A 27,652-nucleotide genomic window follows, 5' to 3' on the forward strand; every position below is an offset into this window, starting at 1 on the left:
CTCTCACGATTTCAGCACCACAGCTAGATCAGCTTCTACATCAACACCCGATCAAGGTTTTCGGTCTGCCCACAGGTGTTCGATAAAATGTCTCAATAAGTTAATCGGTTTTTTCGGGTTTACGGAGGGGAGAGCAACTGTGGGTTGCTCTCCTTTCGCCTCTTAGTTCGGGTTTTTACTTCCAAACTCAGCTCGAGTTTGTTTGTTGGCCTTTCGTCTTGTCGGGTTATGACTAGGGCTCGGATTGTCAACGGAGCCCCATCGGGGGAGGTGGGCACGGGCTATTGGCCGTGCCCGTTTAGAGGATTCCATTGCTGCCCGGATGGATTGGTTGGGTCCAAGGGGATCCAAAGGTTAGGGGCACATATAAAGCGGTTACACCTATATTCGGATGACAAAAAATGCACTATGCGGGATGCGGTATCCGGGGATTGTGAGCTTTTTGTTGCGTTGGCAGATGCTCTAAAGGTTGCCAAACTATGGTTGTGCGGTGAGTGCATGTCTTTACAGGCCCTCAATCGGCATTGTCACCATGTAGACAAAGTTATCAAGTTCAAAGGTGATACGGGAGGGGTGGAAGACTTCATTGTCGGGATCCCTAAGCCACAACTTGCGATAGATGTAGCTCCTTTGGGTGGGATAGTTTTGGACGCGACCCTCCTTGACCGTATTTTCGCACTTCCGGTAAAGACAGTTAAAAGCATCCCTTCTAGCTGTCGCATGGCATTTGCCGATGCCTTATCTGCTTCATTGTGCAAGGTGGTGTCTAGGCCAGAGTCCATTGAAGCGTGGGTTAAACTTTTGATATTACCCCGTTGCACATTACAAGTTGTCAAGCCTTCCAACCGACAGGAGCGTAGGTCGGGGAATAGGAAATCCTTACAATGCCATTCTATTCGGTAGGCCCTAGTAAGTTGGGGTGATGGAAGCGGATGTTTTGATCTAATCCAATCGCTCTTTAACCAACCGATGGATATGGGCTCCAGAGCCGATGAGGGCTCCTTCGGGGGTGATCATTCGAGGGAGGGCCTCAATGCTAAGCAATGTATTCGGAAAGTTGCCGATGGGCACTTCACGGCCGCAGTTAAAGTTTTGTGCTCTTCGGGTGTTGCTCCTCTTGGTGACGCTACTATGACAGCGTTGCTTGATAAGCATCCCGTCTTGCCCCCGCCCGCCTTGCCTGATGCCTTACTCTCGGTGGCCCCTTTGGTTGTCGACGTTGAAAGTGTCCTAGGGTGTATTAAACCGTTTCCTAAAGGGACTTCATGTGGTAGAGATGGGCTTAGGGCCCAACATATTTTGGATGCCCTATGTGGGGAAGGATCCGCGATTGCCGTGGGGTTGCTTAAGGTTATCACTGAGGTGGTTAACTTGTGGTTAGGGGGGAGATGCCCTATTTCTTTGGCGGAGTTTGTGGCCTCGGCCCCTCTAACGCCACTGCTTAAGCCCGACAATGGGGTTAGGCCTATTGTCGTTGGCGCGATTTGGAGAAGACTTGTATCCAAAGTGGCTATGAGGAGTGTTGGGAAAGAGATGGCAAAATACCTTAGTGATTTTCAATTCGGGGTGGGGGTCCCGAGTGGAGTGGAGGCGGTGCTTCATAGCGCGAATAGATTTCTTAATATGTTCCACTCGGATGGGTCGTTGGCTTTGCTTACAGTAGATTTTTCTAATGCCTTCAACCTGGTGGATAGGACCACCCTCCTGCAGGAAGTTCGTGCAGATGCCCATCTATTTCCCTATGGGTTAATTTTCTTTACGGGCAACCTGCAAGGCTATATGTAGGGAATGATTGTATCCAGTCAACTACTGGGGTTCAACAAGGCGATCCTTTAGGACCCCTTCTCTTTGCTTTAGCTTTACACCCCCTCATTCATCAAGTACGAGATGGTTGCAAGTTACTTTTCCATGCATGGTACTTAGATGATGGCACGATTATAGGAGACGCCATTGAAGTGGCTAAAGCCTTGGATATAATTAGATCTAAGGGGCCAAGTTTAGGGCTTGAGCTTAATATTAAAAAGACAGAAGTATATTGGCCGTCGTGCAATGGGGTAAAGACAAAAGTAGGTTTATTTCCTATAGGGATTGGGAGACCGGAGTTAGGGGTAAAACTCCTTGGAGGTGCGGTTAGCCGGGATGCTGGGTTTATCAGTAGTTTGGCCATTACCAGAGCTTCAAGAGCCGTGGAACTAATGAGATGTCTTACTCGTCTACGTGACCCTCAATGTGAGCTTCTCTTGCTTCGCTCATGTATGGGGGTGGCTAAATTGTTGTTTGGACTCCGAACATGTCAGCCTATGTTTGTTAAGGAAGCTGTCTCTGTTTTTGACAAAGGGCTTCGAGCGGCGATTGAGGATATTGTGGTATGTGGGGGTCCGTTTTTTGGGGATTTTCAATAGAGACTAGCCTCTCTCCCTATCCATTTCGGTGGTTTAGGGTTATATTCAGCTGAGGATGTTTCCACCTATGCTTTCGTCGCCTCGAGAGCACAATCTTGGAAGTTACAGGACCACATTTTGCGTGATTGTGGTGGTGATGGGTTGGATTCCGATTTTGGGTATGCGATGGATTATTAGCACAAATCTATTCCCGATTTTGATCTTGGCGGGTTCGCTAATAAGGACACCCCCCCTAAAGCCCAAAATGCTTTGGCAAGTGCCCTTTATAGTAAAACCGTCCAAAGTTTGGGAGAAAAGTTTGGCATGTCCTCTCGTCAAAGAGCGGTATTAGAATGTCTTCAGGCTCCTCATGCTCAATACTTTTTGACTGTCACCCCAATCGAAGGGTTAGGCCAGCACATGTCAGCAATGGAGTACCGAGCCATTCTTAAATATCGTTTAATGATCTCACTGTTCCCAGTTGATGAGCCATGACCGGTCTGTCGTAAGGTTTGTTTAGATAATTTTGGTGAACACGCGATTCATTGCAAAGAACTCCCTAGGTTCAAATATAGACATGATTTGGTCAGAGATGTCCTTTGTGATGTGTTAAAACGGGCGGGAATCTCGGCAAGAAAAGAGGCTCCTGTGAATTTCTTGTCGGATCCACGTGAAGGAAGGTCTACTCTCCGACCAACGGACATTCTTTTGTTTGGATGGGCGGGGGGGAAACATGCTTGTGTGGACCTTACTGGGGTGTCCCCTCTTGTCGGGCTTAGGGACACCGGGTTTGTTGCTAGGCATGCCGTGCTAAAGGCAGAGGCAGGAAAAATTGCTAAGCACGAGAAGGCGTGTGTGGAGAATCAACACGCCTTCATTCCTTTTGCTTTTGACACATTTGGGTCTTTTGCCCCCGATGTTGTTGCGTTTCTAAAAAGAGTTCCGCGGGTCGTGCACAGTAACTCATCGACGCCGAAGAACGATAACTTTGTTTTCAGTAGGATCGGTTTTGCCATTCAAAAGGGGGTGGCGGCGCAGCTTGTTGCCCGCTTACCTGCCTCTTTATTGTAATTGGAACTATTTTTAATATAATTTAACTCTTTGAAATTTAAAAATAAAAAATAAAAATAAATAAAATAAATAAACTGTTGTTACTTTTGTGCTTCAAATAATACCTCACTTTTTTAGTTTTGAACTTTTTGTTATATTTCAAGGCTACAAATTGCCTGTTTGCTTCATTCCAAAATAAATATGCACAGCCAGTGGATACACCTTGTCCTTGTGTGTTTGGTATATGTGTGGATGCATCTCATATGATAATGCACAACCTAACCATAAGACATAAGGCCACACGGAGGGGAAATGGTGGGAAAAAATAGGGCCAACGGGGAATACCATCCCTAGTTTGTCTTGTTTTTTCCCCATCGGATCCGTGGAATTTTCAACGGGTTCTCTCGAGGATTTTGGTACTTTTTGTACCTTTTTGATGAGAAATTAAATCGGGAACTAGGACTGGCGAAGCTTGGACGAAAACATTGGGGGTGGCCAGACTCAATACGTATAAAAAGGTTTCATATACCGGGGTGGCCGAGCTCCAGATTTTTGGACAAAAACAGGTAAATTACACTACGTATAAAAGTTTTTGGATGAAAACGCATAAATTTACACTATTTAGCAAAAAAAACGTTGATGGTCAAAGCCACAACACAAACTTTACCATTGACCAGGATGGAGCGGGACAACTCCTTCCCCTCATAAGTCCATCTAGCAAGTGACATCATGTCTATGTTACTCATTCTGTCATTCATCGTGCTTTTGGTTTAAGTGTTAAAAATATAAATTTACAAAAAGGTGTTGTACAATGGCCGGTGCTGCTTTAGACATGTCGCTTGATGATCTCATCAAAAACAACAAGAAATCCGGCAGCCGTGGTCGGGGCCGGGCTTCTGGACCTGTACGTCGCGTGAATAACCGCGGTGGTAACAGAGCCACTCCTTACGGCGGCCCTAAGGTTGATTGCTTTATATTCGATGCTTAATTAAATTAATTTGGCTGCTTTTAGATAGATATAAGTGATGGTTAGTGTTATGTTTGTAAAGGGTTTTTTATACGTTTGATTTAGGCACCGGCTGCGGCTTGGAAGCATAATATGTTCGGTGCGGATCAGAGCATGGGGAAGCCGTCTGCAATTGAGACCGGGACAAAGCTTTACGTATCGAATCTTGATTACGGAGTCTCCAGTGAGGATATTAAGGTAATTGCTACTTTGTTTACTTATCGGCTTTTGATTAGAAGGTTGGTTGAGGTGTGTGGTTCGGTATCTAGATTAGCGCTTCCGTTTGGGACTTGATATTTGATGATTGAGTTGCGTAGGGGTGTTCACGGTTTGGGTTGGGCTAAAACGTTTAATTAATAAATTTTTGAAAACTGTTTGGTTTTTTCGGTTTTTCGATTTAAAGAACAAAAATAATTTGTTTGGGACTAAATCATTTTGTTAATTAGTAACTTATTGTTTATTATAGGCTAAAGGAAATATCTCATAGAATAGTAACCAAGTTTCAAAAGTGTTTCAATTAGGTTACTCATACAATTTTTCTTCAAATCGGGTCGCTAAATCTTCAAATCGAGCCTCATTTTGTGCGTCTAGAAAGCAATGAAGGAGAAGATGTGGGTGTCGGGAATTGCAATATATGTGGTTATGTTTAAAAACTTTAAAAAAAGCGTTAATTGTATTAAAAATAAAAAATAAAAAATAAAAAACAAAATTCACGTTACCACTCGACATCAACATGAAAAAATAGATAAAAAGATTTCCTCATTGAAACAAAAACAAAACATGATAAAAAAACATGTTAAAACGTATAATTTAATAAAATATGAAAGTTGAGTGAATTCATTGGAACACTTTTTAAACTTAAGTGACCTAATTGGAAGACTTTTGAAATTTGGTTACTATTCTACATAAAAAAATGAAAATCTATAAATTCGGTTTGGTTTGTTTTTTATTACATGCAAAACCAAAAACTTAAGTTCGGTTTTTGCGAAAACATAAGATGAAATTGTCAGTTTTTGTTTCGCATTAGTGCTTTTGGTTTCATGCACACTCCTAGTCATTAAATTGATATTATTGCTGCCTGCCATTGATTGAGCTAAGAAATACAAAATTGATGTATACTTTTAAGTTTGCTAGGATCTACGTTATGAAAGGATTTTTGCTGAAAATTAGAGAAATACTTGGTTAATCTTACATGGACGAGCTTAATTTGATCTGCAGGAGCTTTTTGCTGAATTTGGTGATCTGAAAAAGTATTCTATTCATTATAACAGAAGTGGGAGATCCAAGGTACTGTTTAATGCTTGTATATTTATGTTGGAGAAGATTTTGCTATATTTTTTGCTATAAATTATAATTTAATTTTCTTTTAGGGAACTGCTGATATTGTGTATTCAAGAAGACAAGATGCGTTAGCAGCTATCAAGAGGTATAACAATGTGCAGCTTGATGGGAAGCCGATGAAAATAGAGTTAGTGGGAGTAAATCTTGTAGCTCCTGCTGCAAATGCTTCCTTTTCAAACAACTCGACTGGAAACATGAATGGTTATCCTAGAAGGTATGATTTTAATTGTCATTAGATAACATGAGTTTACTTCTAGTTTTGATATCTCACTTTGTACAATTTTGTTGCATATCTGAAACAGTGGACAAGGTAGGAACGGTGGATTTGGAAGGCCACATGGCGTTGTTGGTGGAGGGCGTGGGTTTGCTGCAAGAGGGGGGCGTGGTGGACGTGGAAGAGGAGGCCGTGGAGAGAAAATATCTGCAGACGATCTTGATGCTGATCTGGCAAAGTACCATGCAGAGTCAATGGAGACTAATTAAATCGCTTCTCGTGCTTGTTGATCTTCCTTGAAAGCGTATGCGTGTTGGAACAAGTATTGTCTGTATTCTATGAACATCCAAGTCTCTAGGCTAAGGACAAAAGCACTAGGGGAAGGATCTAGAACCTTAGTTTTTCTTTGGCATTGTTGCTGTTTTTTGTTTCAATTTGTGAGAACATTTATCTAGTTGATGGACCGTTGCAATCACTATGAGTTTCGGTTTGTGAGCCCTACTTTCACTAGCTTCTCTTTTTCCGAGGCATTAAAAGAACATTCTTGTCTATATCTTCAATAACTTACCTGGAAGATGATGGAAGAGACTGTTACCATCAACTGTCTGTCACGTATCATACATCAGCATCACTCTGAGGTAGCTTTCTACTTCTTTCTATGTTTATATTATTGTGTGTTTAGCTCTGTAATTTGATGTGTAGTAGGTGATTTGGTCTTAGTATGTAAATATATGGTCATTTTATTATGCTGATGAAGTTTGAGTTTTTAGCTTGCACTAACCTGTTGACAATTTTGGAAAACAGGTATCTAGAACAAGATGTAGATGCCAGCATATGATGTTACGTTAGGGCCTAGGGGTCTAATCTCATTAAGCTAGTCAATTTCTTTATGCTGGTGAATGGTATGGCGGTCTAATTTTTTGAATATGGAAGAAGAAAGAAATATGTGATATTGGGCATGCAAGCAGATACTAAACATCTGGAGCTGTGATGCAGGAAGTGAGGAAACTAGCATGATGATTTAGCCATTTAGGTAAAGATTTTATTCTACATTTGGACGGTAACATCTACTTATAGGACCTATGTGAGGTGAGGTTTAGTTGTTGGAAGTCACCCCCAGATTGTTCATCTTTATCCTGTGAATTAGGTCCTTATTTTACCCTCTAGTGTAGAACCACAAAAGACAAGATTTCTGCTTTTTTAGGGAGTAGGGTCATGATATGCAAGGTCACCTTCACATCTGCTTATTGGTTTTTCTAGTGGCAGAGTTGATGAATATGTTGATATTTTAAATGGTACACCGCGGTTATTCAAAACGATGGAAGATTTTGCCATTTCGGTTGATGGCAGGATCCCCATAAAGGTGTGATGCCTACGGCTTTCGACTTTTCGAAAGCATTTTTGAGACCAGTCTCTTTCGGATGCGAAGAAGTGTTTTGATTGAAGATGATAGCGTGCTCTTCAATCGACGATGATAGTCTTATAGGTGATTCCAGATCTTTTGAAGTATGTTTGATTGCTTGGTTTGACAAGAGTTTCTACCTAGGTTATGATTTGGAAGGGAAAACTTCAAAGTCCAGGTATTTTCCAAAGGGTAACCATGTCTCCCAACTTTTTAACATGGAGAAGATTTCAAGGAACCCTTTAATTCTATAAATGTGGAAAAATGTTGTGTTTCTTTATATCTTAGTATGCTTTATGTTAGACGGCTTGCTTAGTAATTGTCATGAAGAAACACTATTATAAAAAGTTGAAAACACCAGAACTGGAGTCAGTTTTGACTCCAGTTCTGTCATAGGTCAAGAAAGCTTTGTTGATGGTCATTTTAAGATGGAAGGGTGTTAAAAGAATATTTTAAGTAGAGAACTACCAGACTCTTATAAACACATGTAGTGTATATGACCAGAACAAGCAAAGAAAAATATGAACAAAGCAAGGACCGAAGCATGATAAAAGGTTTTTTTTAATTGCATATATGTATTAAAGGAAGCAAAAGTGTTGATTTAAACTTTGTATAATTTGGTTCGGTTCAAAATGTGGTATGACTATAAAAGATTTTGGGTCAAAAGCCTGGAGTTGGAATTGATGCGATTATTAGTAAATAGTAATCAACCGTTGAATGATTACTTTGGATTATCTAGCATTTATATGTAGTTTCTGTGTTAAGAATTATGTTTCTTCAGTTCTTGTTGCAATTACAGAGATGTTTTAAGTGGTCCTAGCATACATGGTAGCGGCTTAGATTATAAGGGGTCTAAATGGGTGTTATTGTGTTTTTAGGCGAATGGTATAGTTCTGTTTTTATATGTGGGATGCCGGAAAGGTATACGCAGATCACTTCCTCTACAGACCCCTAACAATAAGTTTGCTACGTGTGGGATTTACATGGTATGGTTGTTGTAACTTGTAGCATACATGTATAGATAAAAACCGTAGTATCTTGTCAAAATTTGTGCAAGTGATAACACATGTTGTCTCAAGTATCCGGTGTAGGAAAGGTTAGGCTGAAAATGTATTTTTGAGTTTCAAATCATGTCTCACTTATTTTCACTCTTGAAATAGCCTAGAACACGTAAACCTACTGTTGATTTATATTAACATGTATAAAACATGCCAAAGGGAGTAAGATTAATGCTTAAAATTGGGTTCTTGGCTCAAACCATCAAGGAAACTTAAAAACCTTATTAGTTTTTGCCGCCACCGTCACCACAACCTAACCACCTTCGTCGCTGCCACCGTCACCGTAGCCACCACCTCTGCCATCATCATTTTGTTATTTTGGATATTTTTCCTTCTTTTGGTAATTTTAGTTTTATTTTGAGGCAAATGTATTTTTCTTATTTGTATTTCATTCGTTAGTTATTTCCTACCTTCCAAACAACACAAAGGAATTAGACTGTCCACAACACTAACGAGTGCACTTCCAACATGATGCACATGTTACCCTCAACGCCACCATGCTCATCCTTTTCACATACAACCTTATTATTTTCACATCATTATTATACTTTACATTTTTATTCAAGAAATAATTTAAATAACCAATTAAAATTTGGCTTTCTTGATTGATACCCTCGTTTAAGAGATCACTGTATGATCGTCAGGATCTTTGGTCCATTTTCATTATTATACTTTACATTTTTATTCAAGAAATAATTTAAATAACCAATTAAAATTTGGCTTTCTTGATTGATACCCTCGTTTAAGAGATCACTGTATGATCGTCAGGATCTTTGGTCCATTGAATTGTTCGAACAATATGAGATATTTGAAGATTTTATAAAGTATGAGATAGTTGTGTGAGAATTTGATTGAATTTTGTAGTTCTATTTATAATGGGGAAAAACTAGCTATTAGGAAGAAACAAAAAAACTAGCGTTAGGAAAAAAAATTAGCCATATTGAATTATTATTTATTTAATACTATTAATATGTATGTTTCTTAGTTAGATAAGTTATTTATAACCGTATTTATTACTTATTATAATTAATTTATATTTATAAAACTTATTGATGCAAATTAACAAAAGAGCCGTTTAAAAAAATTAAACACTTAAATGGTGTTGGTCACATATGAATGCATTTGGACCACACGTTATGACAAACATGTTTTCAAATGTAAAGATGGATCAATGATGTCTGTGGGATACGCATTTGCCAACTCAGCTACGTGCATGGCTCAAACCATACGTTGGAGTCAGTCTAATTCATTACATTTCCGTAGTTTAACCATACAAAGCAATAACATATTTAACATATTTTTATTTCTGACTTTAAAATTGTTTTTTGGTTAAACATATATATACCTAAACTTTTTTATACAACTGGGATGCAAAGTTTTACTTTGTAGTATGTATGTAATTACACGTAAACTTTTTTTTTTCATTATGGTGATGAGGTGGGTTCCGGTTTCGTCGGGTACATCGGTGCCTATGTGTCGGGTAGCCTATCAAATTGATTTTTATTTGAGTGCAAACAAAGTAATAAAGAAAGGGTACTAAAACTATAATAAAAAGGTTAAAAAAAAAAAAATGGACACGTGACTCATGGGGCAAACTTGTGGTTTAACCCACATCAAATTGACCAAAATTTCATTCTACCCTTTTAGAAAAGAAGCTTAGGTATATAAATTATTTGTTGAAGTTGTCACTTGTTTTTTGACAAAACAAAATGAAATTATTAAGAAAAGTAATAATTATATCCGGGCATCATTTATCAACAACTTTGAACGAGCAAGATAAGATATCAAAAAACCAATATATACATGGTGAAAAGTCACTGAGAACATGATAATTTATTTGAACTACATTTGTTGCAACGCGATCAATGTAGGTGTTGTGTTTAACCAAAACCTTTAGTTTAAAACATCCTTAAAAACCACTAGCCTAGATTTGCCATGTAACATATAAAAACATAAATATATTTGCATAATGTTTGTGTGGTTTGTTAGTTACCTTTCATCCAACTGCTTTTGCATATGGTATGCAGGTTCATTATATTGATGGGGATACAGGAGTATGATAAATAGCCTTTTAGATTTTAACTATCTTAGTTTGCTATTCTGTTAATAATGACAATTTCAAGCATTTGCCAATTGCCAGCAGCAACCAAGTTGAATATTGTTTCAGTTAAATTGTTCTGGTCAAATTTTCACCTGTTAAATGACTCTTAACACAAGTGCTGGTACCATTAACTCATCATCCATTAAGACATAGTTAACCATATAGCAAACAAGCTCATAACCAACAACTAACAGGATTCACCATCCCATGAGCGTTCTACGCACTTTGTCCACAATCTGGTTTTTAACCGCCATGCTTCCCAGTTTGTATTTGCAATTCTCCTCCAGAAGAAACCTGTACACTTCCCATTCACCATTCTCTGTTGAATGTCTTCCGATCTCAGCCTACATTCATATTCACAATTCATCATCTTCATCTTCATATGCTACTTAAAACAAACTAAAAGTTTCTTACCGAGAAGACGCATATCCCAAGAACCTTGAGTGCAAGTGTCGTGTCATAGAAAACCATCGGACGTCCCCTTCCAGACAACTCAACTGGATTAGCCACCACAAGCTCGGTATCCGGTCCACGGTTCGTTATAATAACACGCAATGGATGAAGCATTTCCAACTTCAACCGAGATATCACTTCTTCTTGCTTCTCAACATTCACAATCTTCAATCCGTCCCTTTGCCGAATAAACAGATCCAAGTCACGGTGCCCCTTGTTAACCGGTGAGAATCGCCCGTAAGATATCTGTTAAAAAAAAGTACAACATTTATTGCTGTGACATATATTAAATCTAAAAGTAACCAAGTATGTGTAACCTGTATATCAAAGTCTTTTAATATGCACATGATGTCATAGAGGAAGCCTTTGTGATCAACACAGTTAATTTGAAGGAGTGAATGAGCTGGACTCAGTGAGTTATCAATCATGACAGTTGCATGCTTTAATTTTTTGACATCTGGACTAAGAGCTAGTGAAAGCTCTTGTTTTTCTGTTATCTCGGATTGAAATATTTCTGCAGCAGCCGTCTGAGAAAGAGAAGAGATACGTGGGACACTATCATTCTTGTAACCTGCTGAGCGGATATCGACACTTGTACATGATTCGCCTAACACTGCAAGTAATTTATCGCACGAGTCGTCTCTCCTCTTTTTTGTATGTAATAGCTCCCTGCAATTATCAGTTTAAATTAGCAGCCACGTTGTTGTATAGAAAGAAACATGCCCAATCTGTATTCTATGTGATGAAATCTAGACAAGCCCACCACATATGCAGTTTTAAGTTGATCTACAGCTACATGATAATTTATATTATTGGCTGTGATTGCCAATGTTAGCTAAAAGAGGAACTCAACGTGCACGCTCTTAGATAGTTTTAACTAACTATTGCAAGTTAGTAATCGTTGTTAGAAATAGAGGATCAACTCTGTAATCAATCATTCATGATAACTTGAGACATGCCATTTGTTCAACACCTCTATTGACTTTAACTGACTTCAGTAAAACCTTTGTAGTGGAAGCTGACATGTCTTCTAAGGGTCTAGCCGCTGGTGTGATGTTAATGCAAGAGGGCCATCCAATAGCTTTCCTTTGTCGAGCTTTATTCACTAGACAGCAGCTCTTGTAGACTTACCAAGTTTTCTCTTTTTTCTTTTACCTATATGCCATCCTTCCACTTTGACCCATGTAGCTTAACTGATGTTGAATCATGTCTTGGAGTTTCACGGTTGTCCATCAGCCATCGTTTCTGATCACGATCAGATCTTAATCAGTCGATTTTGGTGAGATTTCTTACAAGGTATATAATTAACCTTGTCAACAGCTTACCTTTAAAAAACGGATTGATAGCCAAACTGAAATTTTATACAACTGTCTTAAGGTATTTACAGATGCATGACGATGGATGAACCTAATCAGTGGGCAAAGAGGCTAATTTTGGCTCAATGGTGGTACAACACTACATAGTGCATACCATCCAACCATCCAAATGTCCCCATTTCAGGAATGAAACAGCATGCAGCTGCTCACCGTTATGACCGCACATTTGATATTGGTACTTGGGTTTACCTTAAACTACAATTCTATGTCCAATCTACTCTTTATCAACACAAATTTTTCAAGCTTGCACCCCGTTACTATGGTCCTTGTTTGACTCTAGATAAGATCAGACCCGCTGCATATCAATTGGACCTTCCCTCAAAAGTGCTCATAGTAAAACGAGCACATGGTCTCGTGGCCACAACCCACCCCGCTTCCTTCTGCCCCTCGTTCCTTCTTGGAACCGAGAACCATTCTTGATCGCCACCCAGTCAAGAAAGACAAGAAACCAAGTTGCTCATATTTTGGTCCACTGACAACAACTTCTGTCAATAAAGCTTCTTGGGAGTTCATTATCAATTTCAAACTTTGTTTTCCTCTGTTCCAATCTTGAGGACAAGATTTTCGTACAAGGGGAAGTATTGTTAAATGATAACAGAATATTGGCAATTTGGCTGTAAGTGTCAGTTAGCTAATAGAGGAACTATATAAACTCTTAGATAGTTTCAACTACTGCAAGTTAGTAATATTTGTTAGAAATAGATCAGTTCTGTAATCAATCACTCATGATTATAAGAAGAATCCAGTCCCTGTCTCTTTAGACTTTCTCTCTATATCCTTACATATTGAAGTAATGCACAAACAAAATTGCAATATAAATAACTAGAGTGCAGAGTCTAAAGAAAGAAAGAAAGAGTACTAAGAAACAAACCCTCACAAGTTATCGGTGATAAAGAAAAGGTCCATGACACGACCATCAGGGGTGGTTGTTACTTTCACTCTCTGGATCATAAGCTCAAGCTCACAAAGAACTCGAGTCACATCTAAATTAACCCAAAAAAACAAACAAGATAAAGATAAATAAGCTGGAAAATGTCATAATCAAATTGTAAAATTAAAACAGAAATGCAAGTACCATTCAATAGTCCCTTGCGATCTGTGCTGCAAAATGTGAGAAGATAGACTTGAGAAGCCTCGGGTTTGGGTGGTGTCTCGTTTAAGTAAGCGGATACAGAAAAAGCTGGGCAGACTGCTAAGAGGCGTTCTTTGATGTTTGACCATCTTACAGTAGGTGAAGTTGGGGTAGGAAACACCCATAATACTATGTAGCACCATATTCCATCCGTTGTAATATCTAAACCAAATACACAAGTTCCATTAACCAAATTAATATATATGTTTGAATCACATACAAATGTAATTACACATTTGATCACAAACTGGTCACCATAATAATGCAAATAGTGTACAAACTGCAGATAATGTTGACTAATGTCCCAAATCATTGATCACAAATTCACAAGATTCAGATTTAAATTCCTGGTTTATCTTAAACAAAGGCGGGCAAGAAAACTGGTCCCGGACCCAACCCAGCGGTTCCTACCCAGAACCGGACTCGATCTGCACCAGGTTTTAGCTCCTTAGAAAAATCATACCCCGAACAGCACCCGACCCGGACCAGGTTACACCTGTACCCAGTCAAAACCAGGGTATGACCGGGCCAAAACCCGATAAAAGCTCGGCAAACCCATCCAGTCAAATACCCAACTATACCCGGAACCAGTTTCAACCCAACCCAATTGTGACTTTTGTTGACCATACCAGAACCGATTCCTACCCGGTTCCAGTTCATAATAATACCTAATTTGTGCACCTTACATATTAATTTACGAATCATAACTAATGCATGTAGCATATTGTTCACTCTAAAAGACCCTAATCATAAACAACAACTGACAACTGGCTGATATTTGAAGAATAAAAACAATTACTAACCTCCTTTGACAATATAGAGACCAAAATCAAGAATAATCCAACAAATATCACAACCAAGCCCAGCTTTATCAGGACAATTCACAGTTATCACAAACGGGTCACCCGGTTTCTTCCCTTTCTGGATCACCACCGCATCGTCACTCGGCCTACCCATGTCAGGCACAGCACCAGCCGCCTGAAACGACCAGCATCCTCCGCTGTTCGCCTCAGTCGCATCGCCTCTAGTAAAATACCTCGCCAGCTTGAATGATTAATATACACCACCCAATTCACTACACCTAGGGTTTGGGTTTGATATGAACCTTGAAAACACTAGTTATTATTGTTATTATTAAACTAAAGCAAACCATATGTGACAATCAGTAACCATCAAAGATGTGAAGCCAGCAAACATTTATTTGGTTATGTTCGGTCCCACGTGGCACGACAAAGACAAACATTTGTGGAAAACAATTTAAACACCAATCACTCGTTGACATTATTATTATTTATTTAAAAGTACACAATTTTTAATTCATCCCAGATCAATAATTGCACACACCACATAAACAAAAGCAAATAAAAAATAAACAAGAACACATAACACCGATATGAAACTCAAAACGACGTAGTTTTGATATTAATTTTTTTAAAACATAAAATCATTACACCGAGATGGAGAAATGATATAATAACAACAAAGCTAATAAAACAAGATTACAAATTAATAACCTAAACGACGTAGTTTTGTAACCCGAGATCTAACTACCTAACCACCGAACCCGTATAGAGTACGGCCTTGTCTCTTCAACGCATACACGACATCCATGGCAGTAACAGTTTTGCGACGAGCGTGTTCAGTGTAAGTGACAGCGTCTCTGATAACATTCTCTAGAAAGATCTTGAGGACGCCACGTGTCTCCTCATAGATCAAGCCACTGATACGCTTGACACCACCTCTACGAGCCAACCTACGGATGGCGGGTTTGGTGATACCTTGGATGTTGTCGCGAAGGACCTTCCTGTGACGCTTGGCTCCGCCTTTTCCCAGACCCTTGCCACCCTTACCACGGCCAGACATTGTTGTTGTTTTGTTTGGGGTTTGTTAATTGGTGGTTTGGGTGGTGATGTGGTAATGGGTTTTATAGATGTGGGTTTGGACTTTGGATGAAGGCGGGATGTGAAAATTTTGAGATGTGTGGGGTGTGAAGATTGTGGCGGCTTTGGGAAGGGTGAAGTGAAATTAGGGCCGTTTGATTGGGATTGAATGGACGGTGGATGAGTGGTTTGGGATGGTGATCCGTGTGGTGTGCTTCTTGCGTGAGTGTAAAAACACTATGGTGCCTCACTTTTATTAGGGAATCTATTTTTGAGACACAAACTAACTGAAATACGAAAAATTTTCCCGGGCTTAACAAGTTTGTTACAAAAGATCTTATAATTTGGTCACGAGAACTTTTATAGTATGTTTTAACATCCAAAAACTAGTTTCAACCATATCCCACATATCCTAAAAGTTATGTTAGCTTCATCAAACTCGAGTCTTCATCATGACTGGAATCATAATCAAAACATAAGAAAATACGATCGAAGTAGCCAACCCCAACGTACCACACACTGGCTGACTTATGGTACACCGCTATGTCACTCCTATTCGGTGTATGGGGCCAATGTATACAGTGGGCATGTGACGATGCAAACCAACATGCTAGCGTATGATGCAACTCGTGTATCTTTTAAGTCAAGATCTTGTTTAAACGCAATTGTTTAGCATCCTGGTTTCTTCCAATGTTATTCTCCATCATTAATAGCGTCCATAAAATACCAAAAAAAATCTAGCAAATGAGTTTAACCCCATATTAAGGTCCATAATACACGTATCTGGACACAATTTTCAAGTTATCGAGGCAAATAATTGGTGACTCTTTCAAACGGGATGTGGATGTAAGTGTCACATGTTACGAACCTCGTTCGTTAATCAAATGGTCCAAAGAAAATAGATAAAAACCAGATTATAAATCATAGATTTTCCGAAGAGACTTTGATTGTTAAATCATCATTTTTCATTCATACTTCAAAAGTTAAACATGCATGGCTTTTTAAAGCCTTAAGGAAATAACTACCATCACCACTACTAACACCACTATCTAATAATAATAATAATAGTTATTGATTGATCCATGTTCCCCACTACTATGGAAGTGCATGGATGTAAATCAAGGCATTTAACAATCCCGCCCTGTTAAAACATCCTTGTCCTCAAGGATAAAATCGGAACAGGTCTTCTCGACACGCCACGACGGGCGCCACTCGAGCCTTCCAACGGAGTTCGGAGCAGTCACAACGGAGCGCCACGGTGGGTGCCACTCTGGTATCATGGCATGGTTCTTCTTGATCAATTTCCTTGAACGTGAAGCCATCCTCCAAAGGTTTGTGGTCTTCCTCGTTCTACAAGTCAAAATGGTAGCAACAATAGACTTTGTTGCCAGATCCGGAGATGGTGGAGGTCCGAGAACATACACTAAAGTTGTTGAATTTGTTCTTGCATTTAGTGCTGATGCGGGTCGTTTGGTGGCTGGGTTTGGAGCAAAAAGTGTGTTGTTTGTATGTGGGTGTGTTAATGGCGGTGCAGCGGTGGTTGCGAACAACACTGGTGGAGGTGGTTTGTTGACAGGGGTTGATTTCGGTGGCAGTTCGACAACATTTTGCGGTGGTGTGGCGGAAGCAGATGATAGGGCAGGTGGCGGAGTTGCAAATTTTTGGGCTGAAACTGGTGGTGGCGGTGTAGGGGTGTAGTGGGCTTCGAACAAGATTTGAATCGATCGGAGCGCGGTGAACACGGTTTGAAATTGGCACTCGAGTCTCGCAAATGATTCATTCACCCATTCACGGAACTCAATTTCAGATAGAGTTTGAGCAGCCATAAGTCCGGGGGGATCACGGCAGCTCTGATACCACTGTTACAAACCTCGTTCATTAATCAAATGGTCCAAAGAAAATAGATAGAAACCAGATTAGAAATCATAGATTTTTCGAAGAGACTTTGATTGTTAAATCATCATTTTTCATTCATACTTCAAAAGTTAAACATGCATGGCTTTTTAAAGCCTTAAGGAAATAACTACCATCACCACTACTAACACCACTATCTAATAATAATAATAATAATAATAATAATAATAATTGTTATTGATTGATCCATGTTCCCTACTACTATGGAAGTGCATGGATGTAAATCAAGGCACGCAACATCACGCTACTATAGTACTATGACTCTCAACTTTCACACAAAACATGTCACGCTACTTGTAGATTCAATCAACACCACATGTGGGTCATAATCAGAGGCGAATCTAGCTTAGGTTGATGGGTAACTCATGTTACCCTTCATCTTTCTTGACGAAGTACATTTTTCATGCAACTTTTTTCTTTTTAGTTTTATGTATCGGCTACCTTTGAACAATTTTTTTAATATATGCTACTCCTAAACTTTTCTTCTAAATCCACCATTAGCCGCACGTCTTATGACTCCAAACATCTAGGCGCACGGGACAACATACTTGTGACTCTAGTCAAACACCACATACATGTCACTTACGACTTCACATTTAATCAACTAGGAACCAACACCCCAAATACATAAAACAAAAACCAACACGAAAAAAACGAGAAAAACAGAAAATTGGTTGGTCGTCGCGCTATGCAACGAATATAATCCAAGTCCATTGTGTTATGCGAAGGACAAAGAAAACATATGAAATTGGGCGGTGTCGTGCCACGAAATGATGTTACCCATTTATCCATCGTGATACGTAATTACCCCATTAAGTAACTGGGGGGGCACGTGTTGAACCACGTGGCGAGTTGTCAAGCCACGTGGCAGCCCCCGGCCTTCACCGTAGCTTCATCGATGTTACCTACCAAATAAAAGGCTTGCTTGGGAGAACATCTAATTCTCCAGAAAGGATTAATTGAAAGCCTTTAATTGTTTCTGCTAAACCAACATATTTTCCTGGAGAACCCGTAAAGACTTCTCCTACGAAAAACGGTTGTGATAAGAAACGCTCAATTTTTCGCGCTCTTGCTACGGTTAAACGATCTTCTTCGGATAATTCGTCTAATCCAATAATAGCTATAATATCTTGAAGTTCTTTGTAACGTTGTAAAGTTTGCTTAACCTGTTGTGTAGCGTTGTGCTATGCGGCAGCCTGTTCTTCAGCTCGTCATGACACGCGACATATCACAATTTTAGCCTATAAAAAGGGGGCACGACATGAGCTCATTCCACACACCACAATCCCAGACACACTCTCAAACATACACTTTACCTCGTAAAGCGTGATGACGAGCTCAAACCCCGAAATTTTGGCGATTTATTCCCTGATACACGACGTAAAGTAGAAGTGTGGTCCAATTGATCTTAAGCTTTTCACTCCAAAGGGGTTTCACTTAAGATATTTTAATACATGACTTTGACACTGGTCGGGAGTATATCCTAAACCTTATAAAGTTTTAAATATGTGTTTTAGCTTTTTATATTTAAAAGTTATAGTCAAAATGATTGCCTTCATGACTAAGAAGCATAAGGTTTTACATACAATGGATATTCCGTAGATATATTCGTATTCGTTTATCCGACTCTGGAATGTAATTTAGATATTTTTTATTATTAAAAACTTGTATTTATTGGCATTTATATTGGTTTAATTTAGTTTACACTCTCATAACTTTAAAACTCGTTAAACAACTCTTAAAAACACTTAAAATCGCTTAAAACAGCTAAAATCGCATTTATCGAAGTTCATGGACTATTTTTTGCCAAAAATCAAGAAACTTAAGCTCCAAGTTAAACCTTTTAATATTATAAAATGTCCAATTTCATTTCCTAAATAATTAAAAAGAATGTTAATAGTTATCATACCCGATTTCGTCATTAATTGATTATTTTGTTTCCTAAACGAGTGCGCTAACCAAATAAACAAATTCTAACTCTTATTATTATAACCAACCTATCAAGAAACCCTACATACATCTATAAACATCAGCCTCCATCCCAAATTCGTGACTTAGGTTTTCTAATTGGTGATCTCCTTCAAGTTCTTCAACTTCTTGTTTGACTTTCAAGGCTCAAGAACCTTTGACTCGTCTTCTCCTTTAACATCCGGGTACGTTGTCTTCATGAAAAACATTTGTTTTTATCTCTCAAACAAAAGCCCTCAACCAATTTCACTTATTAAAGGAGTTTAGTGGTAAATTTGATCCCGACCTGTTTAGGGTTAATAAAAAGTCAATTATCGTATTTAATCAATTACTATAGCTTATGGTCAAAATTAGCTTTCGGGCCAGAAAACTTTTGTATTTATTTTGAGATTTTGAGTGCACTGCCAAAAACCTGACTGCCGACTCACTGTTCGGATTTTGGTCAGTACCAGCTTGCTTATTTATTAAAAAATATAATAACCGGAGTTCTATACATCCGTTTGGATTGATTCCAGCGGCTATGTTCTCTGCTTTTACTATATTTTATTTTGTATAAGTCTCAGGTCTATTTGAATCAGAATACTTGTCACGATAACCTTGCTCGTTTATTTTATCTCACGTTTTGCTCTTTTAATCATCAAGGTGATTTTGTGAATAACTAAAAGTAATAATCTTATAAATAAATTATAAACAATAATATTGTTTTTTCAATAACAACAACTATAAAAATCAATCGTCTAATCAATAACGTATTAATCGCAAACATAACTCAAATCACATCGAAATCTTAATTCATTAAATAATGTTATATCTTTTATAATTAATTTAAATTGTATTATATTTAACTAGGAAATCGTTGTCGGTGCATTCCGAAGGGTTTAACTGTTTACTATCCCATCATCATCATCTCTTATACTCCGTTCATTTAATCAAGTGAGTAATCACTCCCTTATTTTACTTGTTTTCAATGTTTTGTGGACTTATGCGTACCAACTATCAATTTATACATTTTATTATATTATCAAATGCAAACTCTTAATATTTGTGTTGTATAACAATTGAATGACTACATGTTATTTCTTATTTGTTTATGTGTTTATTTACCACATTTGTAGAGGTACATCATTATATTCACATCATGTCGTACTCGTCGCTAAGATTGATGGCTCTGATACCAACCTGTCACACCCCGACTTAGGGCCTAATCGTGTGACCAATAGTTGGTACATGTTTTGTAAATACATCAGAGTTGCGAGTTTTATTTTAGCGGAAGTTTTTTAATAAAATATTTATATTGAAAACTCGGGTCTAATTACCCGTTTATTAATACAAATACTATTCTTTGGAAAACATAATTCCTTATAATATTTTCAAATAAAATATCTGAGCCACCATATAGCATCTAATGACTATAACTCCAATCTTCTATTTCTTCTTGCTTTTATGTTTTAACCTTTCTTGTTTTCCTGTAAAATGGGTTAGAAAATACGTCAGCACACAGCTGGTGAATGACGCTGACTCTTAAAAATCTTTTCAATACATTTGTGAAACCAACAATAATACTTTTGTGACTACTCATTAGGCACCCAACTAAATTGGGATCAAATTACCCTAAGTACCTTGTACAATTAATTATATACACAATATCATTTATCTGAACAGTCCCGTAGACTTTCAGAGGCATGCTGATGATATGCATGGCCTCGGGGAAATGCCGAGTCAACATGTATGAAATAAACTGCCAACTACTTAAGGGGAATAAAATATTAAAAACTTAAATAGAAATAAAAGATAAAAGGCTAAATTTAAAATATGATAACTATAGGCAATAGGGACGTGGGACTACAAGCTGCATGAAGTTGGGACCTTAGCCACTTTTGTTTTTATCTAATCCAACTTAGCTGATCCAACCATTTGCTGCTGACCCGGATAACCCGTCTTCAGTGATATCGGCTAGTGACCCAACGACTCTCGAATTTGAATCTCCTATGAGGTTGCTATCATTAACGAGAAAAAATTAATATGAAATCAAGGTAAATGATTAGAGTACAATACAAAGAAATAAAATACTTAATTCCCCTTTTTTTTACTCAACCTTGTGTTTTACCCACACTAACATTTATATATTTCTTTTGAAAGGCTAACAAAAACAAATTTATTAAAGTTAAAACGATAGGTACAAAACATTCAAACTAGCAAGACACTAGTCAACACAACATTCTTAACAACAATTACACTTTAAACTTACATTAATCCTTTCGTAATCCAGGTCTATTTTTAATCCAAAGATAATTAAGACCTTTAATGTACTCACAACATCACCCACTGTCACCGCCGAATCTTGAACAACATGTCATTACGAGCCTTCCATAAAAAACCACAACGAAGCAAGACAAACCGCATGAAAATACTTCATCTTTTTCCTTGAGCAAATTTATGAAGCTCAAAGATATCCCGAATATTAAAGGCATAAATATGAAGAACCATGCACCAAAGTGAGATTGCTTACCAAACCACTTGAGCTAAACCACATGAAACAAAAATATGCTCGGTCATCTCCTCCAACTCGCCACACACCAGGCAATCTACGTAATCCACAATAATAGTTCTCTTTGCCATTAACGTCAAAACCGAGATCCTATCCAACTCTGCCCGCCAAGCTAGAATTCCCGCTTTCCATTAAAAAACAACTTAAAAATAAATTTCATTATAAAAGTTTTTTCATTATACAGGCTCGAACCGGTTTTCACCCGGGGACTTGACCAGTCCGAACCTAATCTTCTCTAGTATATATAGATTAAGGCACCACCGTAAACCCGTAATCGGTGGAGGCAACAACGCAAGACGAAATGAGGAAGTTCGATCCGTGGCCCGTGTTCTTCAAAAGGGAGTTCAATCGTAACTGGCCGTTCCTCGTTGGATTCGCCATCACCGGCACCGTCATCACCAAATTCTCCCTGGGCCTTACTGGTCAGTTTTCTTTCATTTACTTTTCATCCCATCACCTGAAATCGGAAGATTTACTAATCTTAATTAATTAATTAATTATTTGTAACAGAGGAAGACAGGAAAAACTCAGTCTTTGCCCAAAGGCACAAGAGGTACCGTACCCTACCCATACCCATACCCATACCCGATTACCCCCAATATCTCTAACCCTAGATTTCACTATTTGATCCTTACTTATTTTGATTGATTTATCGGATTGTTATTTACATGCAATTTTTCAAATACACACACACACCAAATTTTACATATAAAATTTCAATTTTGATCGATTTTGACTAAATAGCGATTAAACAGCGCGTAGGCGGGATTTTTACAACTATGACTGAGGGACCGTTGGATGAACATAAGGATTTGGTCCATAGTTGGGTTTGAATTAAATAAAAGTTATTAATTTTAGGGTTCAATGTGACCGGTAATTTTTCAGAACACAATGCAATATTTAATTTTGCCTAAATGCATGTGCATCATAACTGAATTACAATATAATCGAATTAGCTAATAGGAAAAAAGGATTTTTGTATAGCTGCCTAATTTGGATTGTCATCATCAACTTGGTCAAAACTTGATCTGTGTTCAGTTAATTCATTCTTTCACTTTCGTAGGCACATGTATATTTATGACATGTCTGATATCTTTTGGTTGTTATGCTTCTTGCAGTTGAACATGCTCTATGCTGTAGAGGTGAAAATGGGTGATTTTTGGTTGTGGTAATAAAGATCTAAGATTGCAGCTTCTTGATGAACTTGCATGGTGATACAATATGTTTCTTGCTTTTCAATGTTTTGAGACTTGCTTTTTTTTATTGGCATTTGTTTTGTGAACCGTTCTGAAGGCTTCATCGGAAGTCTAGTTGAATAACAAAATTACCAAGTTTAAGTGCTTTATAGCTATGAAAGTATTCTGACCTGTTATGGATGGGTTCCCTTTTGTTCTTCTTAGAAAACTGTTTTAACCATTTAACTTGGTTTTTGCTTTGAAAATGCCTCCATGATAGATGGTTCAAAAACTGTTTTTAATAATGTTTGCAAGTACTTCATACACCGTTAGACTATTATGATTAATACGGTTACACGCCTATAGTTTTTTATACTGTTAGTATCTTGTCATAATATTAACACCAGCACACGGTCTAGAATGTAGCACACCAGGTATATAAACATTTTATGACAATAACAATAGGATTGCTACCATAAAATGTTCTGAGTGCAAGAGAAACATACCTAGGGGTGAGGAGTGGGTCGTAACCGCCCCGGACTGGGACAGGAACCGAAAGTAGAAAGACGGGGAAACAAAAACCCCAGAAAAAGGCTGTTAGCAGTTGGGTCGGTCTGGGTTGTAACAGTATTTTAGGTTGGTCTAATAACTGGTTCTGGGCAGGACAAATCAGCATCATCAGGTTTCAACACTATACCATAATAAAGGGTTAATCAAAACAACAAACATTTGGTGGGCATGAGAGTAAAACAAAAACAAAGGCTGCTATTTGAACCTATCTTGACAGCAATTCATGGATGTAATCAACACCAATAACCATGTATTTAGATCCAAGTTCATGAAAGAAACAAAAAAATCAAACTACCATTTGATCTCTGAATTGCTGTGACTTTCTGAACCATTGCTAAGGGATAAGTAGAAGAGCAATTGTGATGAATGAAACCATTCCTTGAACGCCAATTTTTTTTCTTATATCATTCTGACCAGGACCGAACCACCAACTGTACACGAGTTGGTTAATTGGGTTTACATGAGTTGGCTTGCCTCTAATTGCAACTTTTATGTGACATTTTGATTTTTGACTGAACATTTAAATACAAATAAATTTATATACTCACAAATCACAATAAAAGAGACTAGTATAAACCCGAATCGATAATACTATTTTGTCGACAACAATTATAACATCTCGATATATTGTGAACATTGCTAGCTTGAAGAAACAAATTATTCAATAAAATTTCAAAGATTTCCTCATTGATAACAAACACAAAAGCCAATCGGCTAAAGAAACATGTAAACTGACCCCTTGTATGGGAGCAAGTAAAGATACAACAGGTGTAGTAAAAAAACAAACTGACAAAACCAGATATCATTGTGGGCTTGCTGTTTGCTTATAGCTTCTTTGCAACCCCGAGCCTCAGCCTAAAATCAGCTTCCATGAGCGGAAGCCCATCACACAATTTGATCTTCGGCTCCCATCCAAGCAATTTCTTCGCATTCGTGATGTCGGGTTTCCTCTGTCTTGGATCATCTGGTGTGTTTTCCACCATCTTAATCTCTATTTTTGGGTTTATAAGCTGCATTTCAACATATATATCATTCAAATCAAATGAAATTTTAATATAGTAAAAAAATTTCAAATGAACTAAAGACCCAACCTCTTTCACTGTCTCAGCGAGTTCAATCATTGTAAATTCACCGGGATTACCAATGCTGATTGGTCCAGTGTTCTCCCCTCCCATAAGCCGAATAAGCCCATCAACCTATTACCATTACAAAAAGTCAACGTTTGACCATGATCCACCAATTATATATATGCATAATGCTATTATTTTTCAAGATACCATATCAGAGACGTAACAGAAACCGAGTTTGGGTTCCAGGGGCCTGAACAGTCAAAGGTTCATCGCTGCAAGAATTTAACCCAATTTATATTAAGAGATTATTAAAATGAAAAAAATATTGACTTTGATTACAATGGAAGACTGACCGAAGTGCTTGAGCTATAAAATTACTCACAACACGCCCGTCATCAATATTCATCCGAGGTCCATATGTGTTAAAAATACGAGCAATTCTTATTTCTGTAAATTAAGACAGATTTAGAGACACATATTGACTTGGTCAATTATCATTATACATAAGTAAATATATAATAGCAACATGTTACCTATTTCATGCTGCCTGTGATAATCAAACATCAAAGTCTCTGCCACACGTTTTCCTTCATCATAGCAGCTACGAACTCCTGAAATACATTAAAAAAAGCAAAATGTAATTCATAGTTTAAATAAACATGAAAAACTGAATATACATAACGGTGTGGGCTTACCAATCGGGTTGACATTACCCCAGTAACTCTTGGGTTGGGGATGCACAAGAGGATCACCATATACCTCTGAGGTTGAGGTAAGCAAAATCCTAAAAGGTATACATTAATGTCTTAAATAAGTCTAATTTGAATATTAAATTTGAACTGATAAAATAAAATAATATTCCAACCTTGCCCCGACTCGCTTTGCAAGACCAAGCATATTTAGTGTGCCAATCACATTTGTCTTTATTGTCTGTCACATGTTACACATTCCTTTAGGTTCCATTTGTAACCATGAAACCAAAATGAAATGAATAACCAAAGGAGTCAAATGAAGATACCTTTACAGGATTGTGCTTGTAACAAATTGGCGAAGCAGGGCATGCAAGATGGTAAATTTGATCAACCTCGACTAGCAGTGGTTCGGTGACATCTGCAAAATAATACATAATATAATAAATCATACATTTAATATAAATATATTTCACAAACAATTACTACAGCAGGTAATAAAAAATTACCATGACGAATAAGCTCGAATCTCGGATGGCCAATCCACTTTTTAAGATTGTCTTTTGAGCCAGTGAAATAATTATCAGCAACAATGACCTGAGATAAGATGTAAAGTCCTTGTGATATAATGCTAGAAGACGTGCTATAAACGATAATAATTTTGTTTAGAAAATGACCAACCTCATTCTTTTCATTTTCCATGAGTTTATCCACTAGGTGAGAGCCGATAAATCCAGCACCGCCAGTAACCAATATCCTCATATTTGACTGCAATAGCAAATGCAGTAAGCATATGCACAAAAATAATTATATCAATCCTGCAAGACGTATAATACCTGAAAGAATTTGGAGTTACGCAGAGGAGAAGGGGTCGGAGGTGGTTTTGTAGCTTTATGTTCTCCATTGGAAGCAGTAGTATTTGCCATTTTCAAAACCTGATTTCTGCAATAAAGTCTAAAATAACACTTGAGCAAATGGTTTATTTCCTGTGAAAACTGAACTAATACAACAAGATTGACTGCAAATCAGCTGAAGATTACATTGATAACAGTTGAAAATAAATAAATAAATGCTGATCATTAAATAAACTCTAACAAAAAATTTGACCTTCAACATTAAAAAAAAAGGCAATCACCTCTGTCCCAAAAATTCCAATTTTTTAATAGCTACTCTAAACCATTGAAATAATGATATTTAGTTGTGTCTGTGTGGGAATTCACAGATGCAAACAAGCCATCATATAAAGAAGGAAAAAAAATATACAATCTCACCAAACGATGGCAGCTGGAATTTAGATTATTATTATTAAAAAAATACCACCTAACGAAAGGCTTTGAAATCACGTTATGCATAGGAACCTAATGATGGGTTATCGATAACAAACAGCAAAAACATATAAAAATGAATAATAATAATAATAATATGTTTAGTTAATAAGTAATACTTATTAACTAAAATGAAACGATGATGAGCAAGTACGATGAAATCGGGAATTGCTGTGGTCACCAGTGAGGGGGCAATCTTTGAGTTTGAAATTGCGTAGAATTGAAGTTTGTGTTTGGTCTTTTTGTTTTTTTTTTTTGGTATAAAGTAAAGGAATCTCAAAACTGATTTTTTTGTCCGAAGAGAACAACGGAATATGCTTTTTTAATATAAAGGAATCTCAAAACTGATTGTCGGCCACCATCACCGTACTCCACCCACCGTTCACCGCCTACCACAATCGTTTACCACCACCCACTTCTATAGTTCGTACACCACTAACAATTATTTTAGCAGTCTACAAACGTTAAATGACTTTTATCTACCATAATATATATGATAGGTAACTAATTTTCAGCTTATGCAGACGATATCCAGTTTATAAAACAAACAATATTATATTTTTAGATTGCAGACCTTCAGACCACATCTTCAGTTGCAGACATTAAATCAGATGAAATCAGACTGCAGACAATTTTTATCTTAAAAAACAAACAACACTGAAGTTTCAAAAGTGTTTCAATTAGATGACTCAATTTTAAAAAAATGTTACAATTAGGTCACTCAACTTTCATATTTTATTAAATAAAGGTTTTAACATGTTTTTTTAACGTTTTTCCTTTTTGTTTCATATATGATATCTTTTTATCTTTTCTTTGATGTTGACGTTGAGTGTCGACATGAATTTTATTTTTTATTTTTGAATTTTAATATAATTAACGTTTTTTAATTTTTTAAAAATATAGCTACATATATTGCAAATTCCGAACCCTCACATCTTATCCTCCATTCCTTTCTTAACGCCCAAAAAATCGGTGAGACTCAATTTGAAGATTTAGTGA

General features: G+C 37.6%; 4 protein-coding genes and 1 pseudogene across 6 annotated transcripts; 2 read left to right on the plus strand and 3 right to left on the minus strand.

Annotated features, from left to right (window-relative positions):
• Positions 1-4,242: 4,242 nt before the first annotated feature.
• LOC143633975 (THO complex subunit 4A-like) lies at positions 4,243-6,602 on the plus strand. 2 transcript variants are annotated; one of them, XM_077102177.1, is made up of 5 exons: positions 4,243-4,392; positions 4,504-4,635; positions 5,656-5,724; positions 5,808-5,992; positions 6,081-6,598. In XM_077102177.1, exons 1-5 carry the CDS (start codon positions 4,243-4,245, stop codon positions 6,259-6,261), a joined length of 717 nt encoding a protein of 238 aa, XP_076958292.1. In that variant the 3' UTR covers positions 6,262-6,598. The 2 variants fall into 2 exon arrangements, with proteins under 2 accessions (XP_076958292.1, XP_076958293.1); XM_077102178.1 differs by having other exon boundaries at positions 4,248-4,391; positions 4,515-4,635; positions 6,081-6,602.
• A 3,978-nt stretch (positions 6,603-10,580) lies between these two features.
• LOC143633991 (ACT domain-containing protein ACR9-like) lies at positions 10,581-14,782 on the minus strand. Its single transcript, XM_077102190.1, has 6 exons — positions 14,318-14,782; positions 13,458-13,676; positions 13,260-13,365; positions 11,324-11,675; positions 10,968-11,252; positions 10,581-10,897 (listed from the first exon to the last, which is right to left on the minus strand). Exons 1-6 carry the CDS (start codon positions 14,469-14,471, stop codon positions 10,751-10,753), a joined length of 1,263 nt encoding a protein of 420 aa, XP_076958305.1. The 5' UTR covers positions 14,472-14,782; the 3' UTR covers positions 10,581-10,750.
• A 283-nt stretch (positions 14,783-15,065) lies between these two features.
• On the minus strand, positions 15,066-15,377 carry LOC143634012 (histone H4). Its single transcript, XM_077102204.1, has one exon. The coding sequence runs from the start codon at positions 15,375-15,377 to the stop codon at positions 15,066-15,068; it is 312 nt and encodes a 103-aa protein (XP_076958319.1).
• Positions 15,378-22,081: 6,704 nt separating this feature from the next.
• On the plus strand, positions 22,082-23,183 carry LOC143633976 (ATP synthase small subunit 6, mitochondrial-like). The gene is made up of 3 exons (XM_077102179.1): positions 22,082-22,246; positions 22,335-22,377; positions 22,943-23,183. The coding sequence occupies exons 1-3, from the start codon at positions 22,126-22,128 to the stop codon at positions 22,944-22,946; spliced, it is 168 nt and encodes a 55-aa protein (XP_076958294.1). The 5' UTR covers positions 22,082-22,125; the 3' UTR covers positions 22,947-23,183.
• Positions 23,184-24,220: 1,037 nt separating this feature from the next.
• Positions 24,221-26,292, minus strand: LOC143633992 (UDP-glucuronic acid decarboxylase 5-like; annotated as a pseudogene). Its single transcript, XR_013153768.1, has 11 exons — positions 26,165-26,292; positions 26,010-26,096; positions 25,838-25,925; positions 25,658-25,749; positions 25,505-25,569; positions 25,335-25,423; positions 25,173-25,250; positions 24,993-25,086; positions 24,847-24,911; positions 24,661-24,765; positions 24,221-24,579 (listed from the first exon to the last, which is right to left on the minus strand). The product of XR_013153768.1 is annotated as a UDP-glucuronic acid decarboxylase 5-like (transcript).
• Positions 26,293-27,652: the final 1,360 nt, after the last annotated feature.

The sequence above is a fragment of the Bidens hawaiensis genome, unplaced genomic scaffold (assembly GCF_021521415.1).
Source record: "Bidens hawaiensis isolate Kalapana, Puna unplaced genomic scaffold, B.hawaiensis_p1.1 tig00006961_1, whole genome shotgun sequence".
In the NCBI taxonomy this organism is placed as follows: domain Eukaryota; kingdom Viridiplantae; phylum Streptophyta; class Magnoliopsida; order Asterales; family Asteraceae; genus Bidens; species Bidens hawaiensis.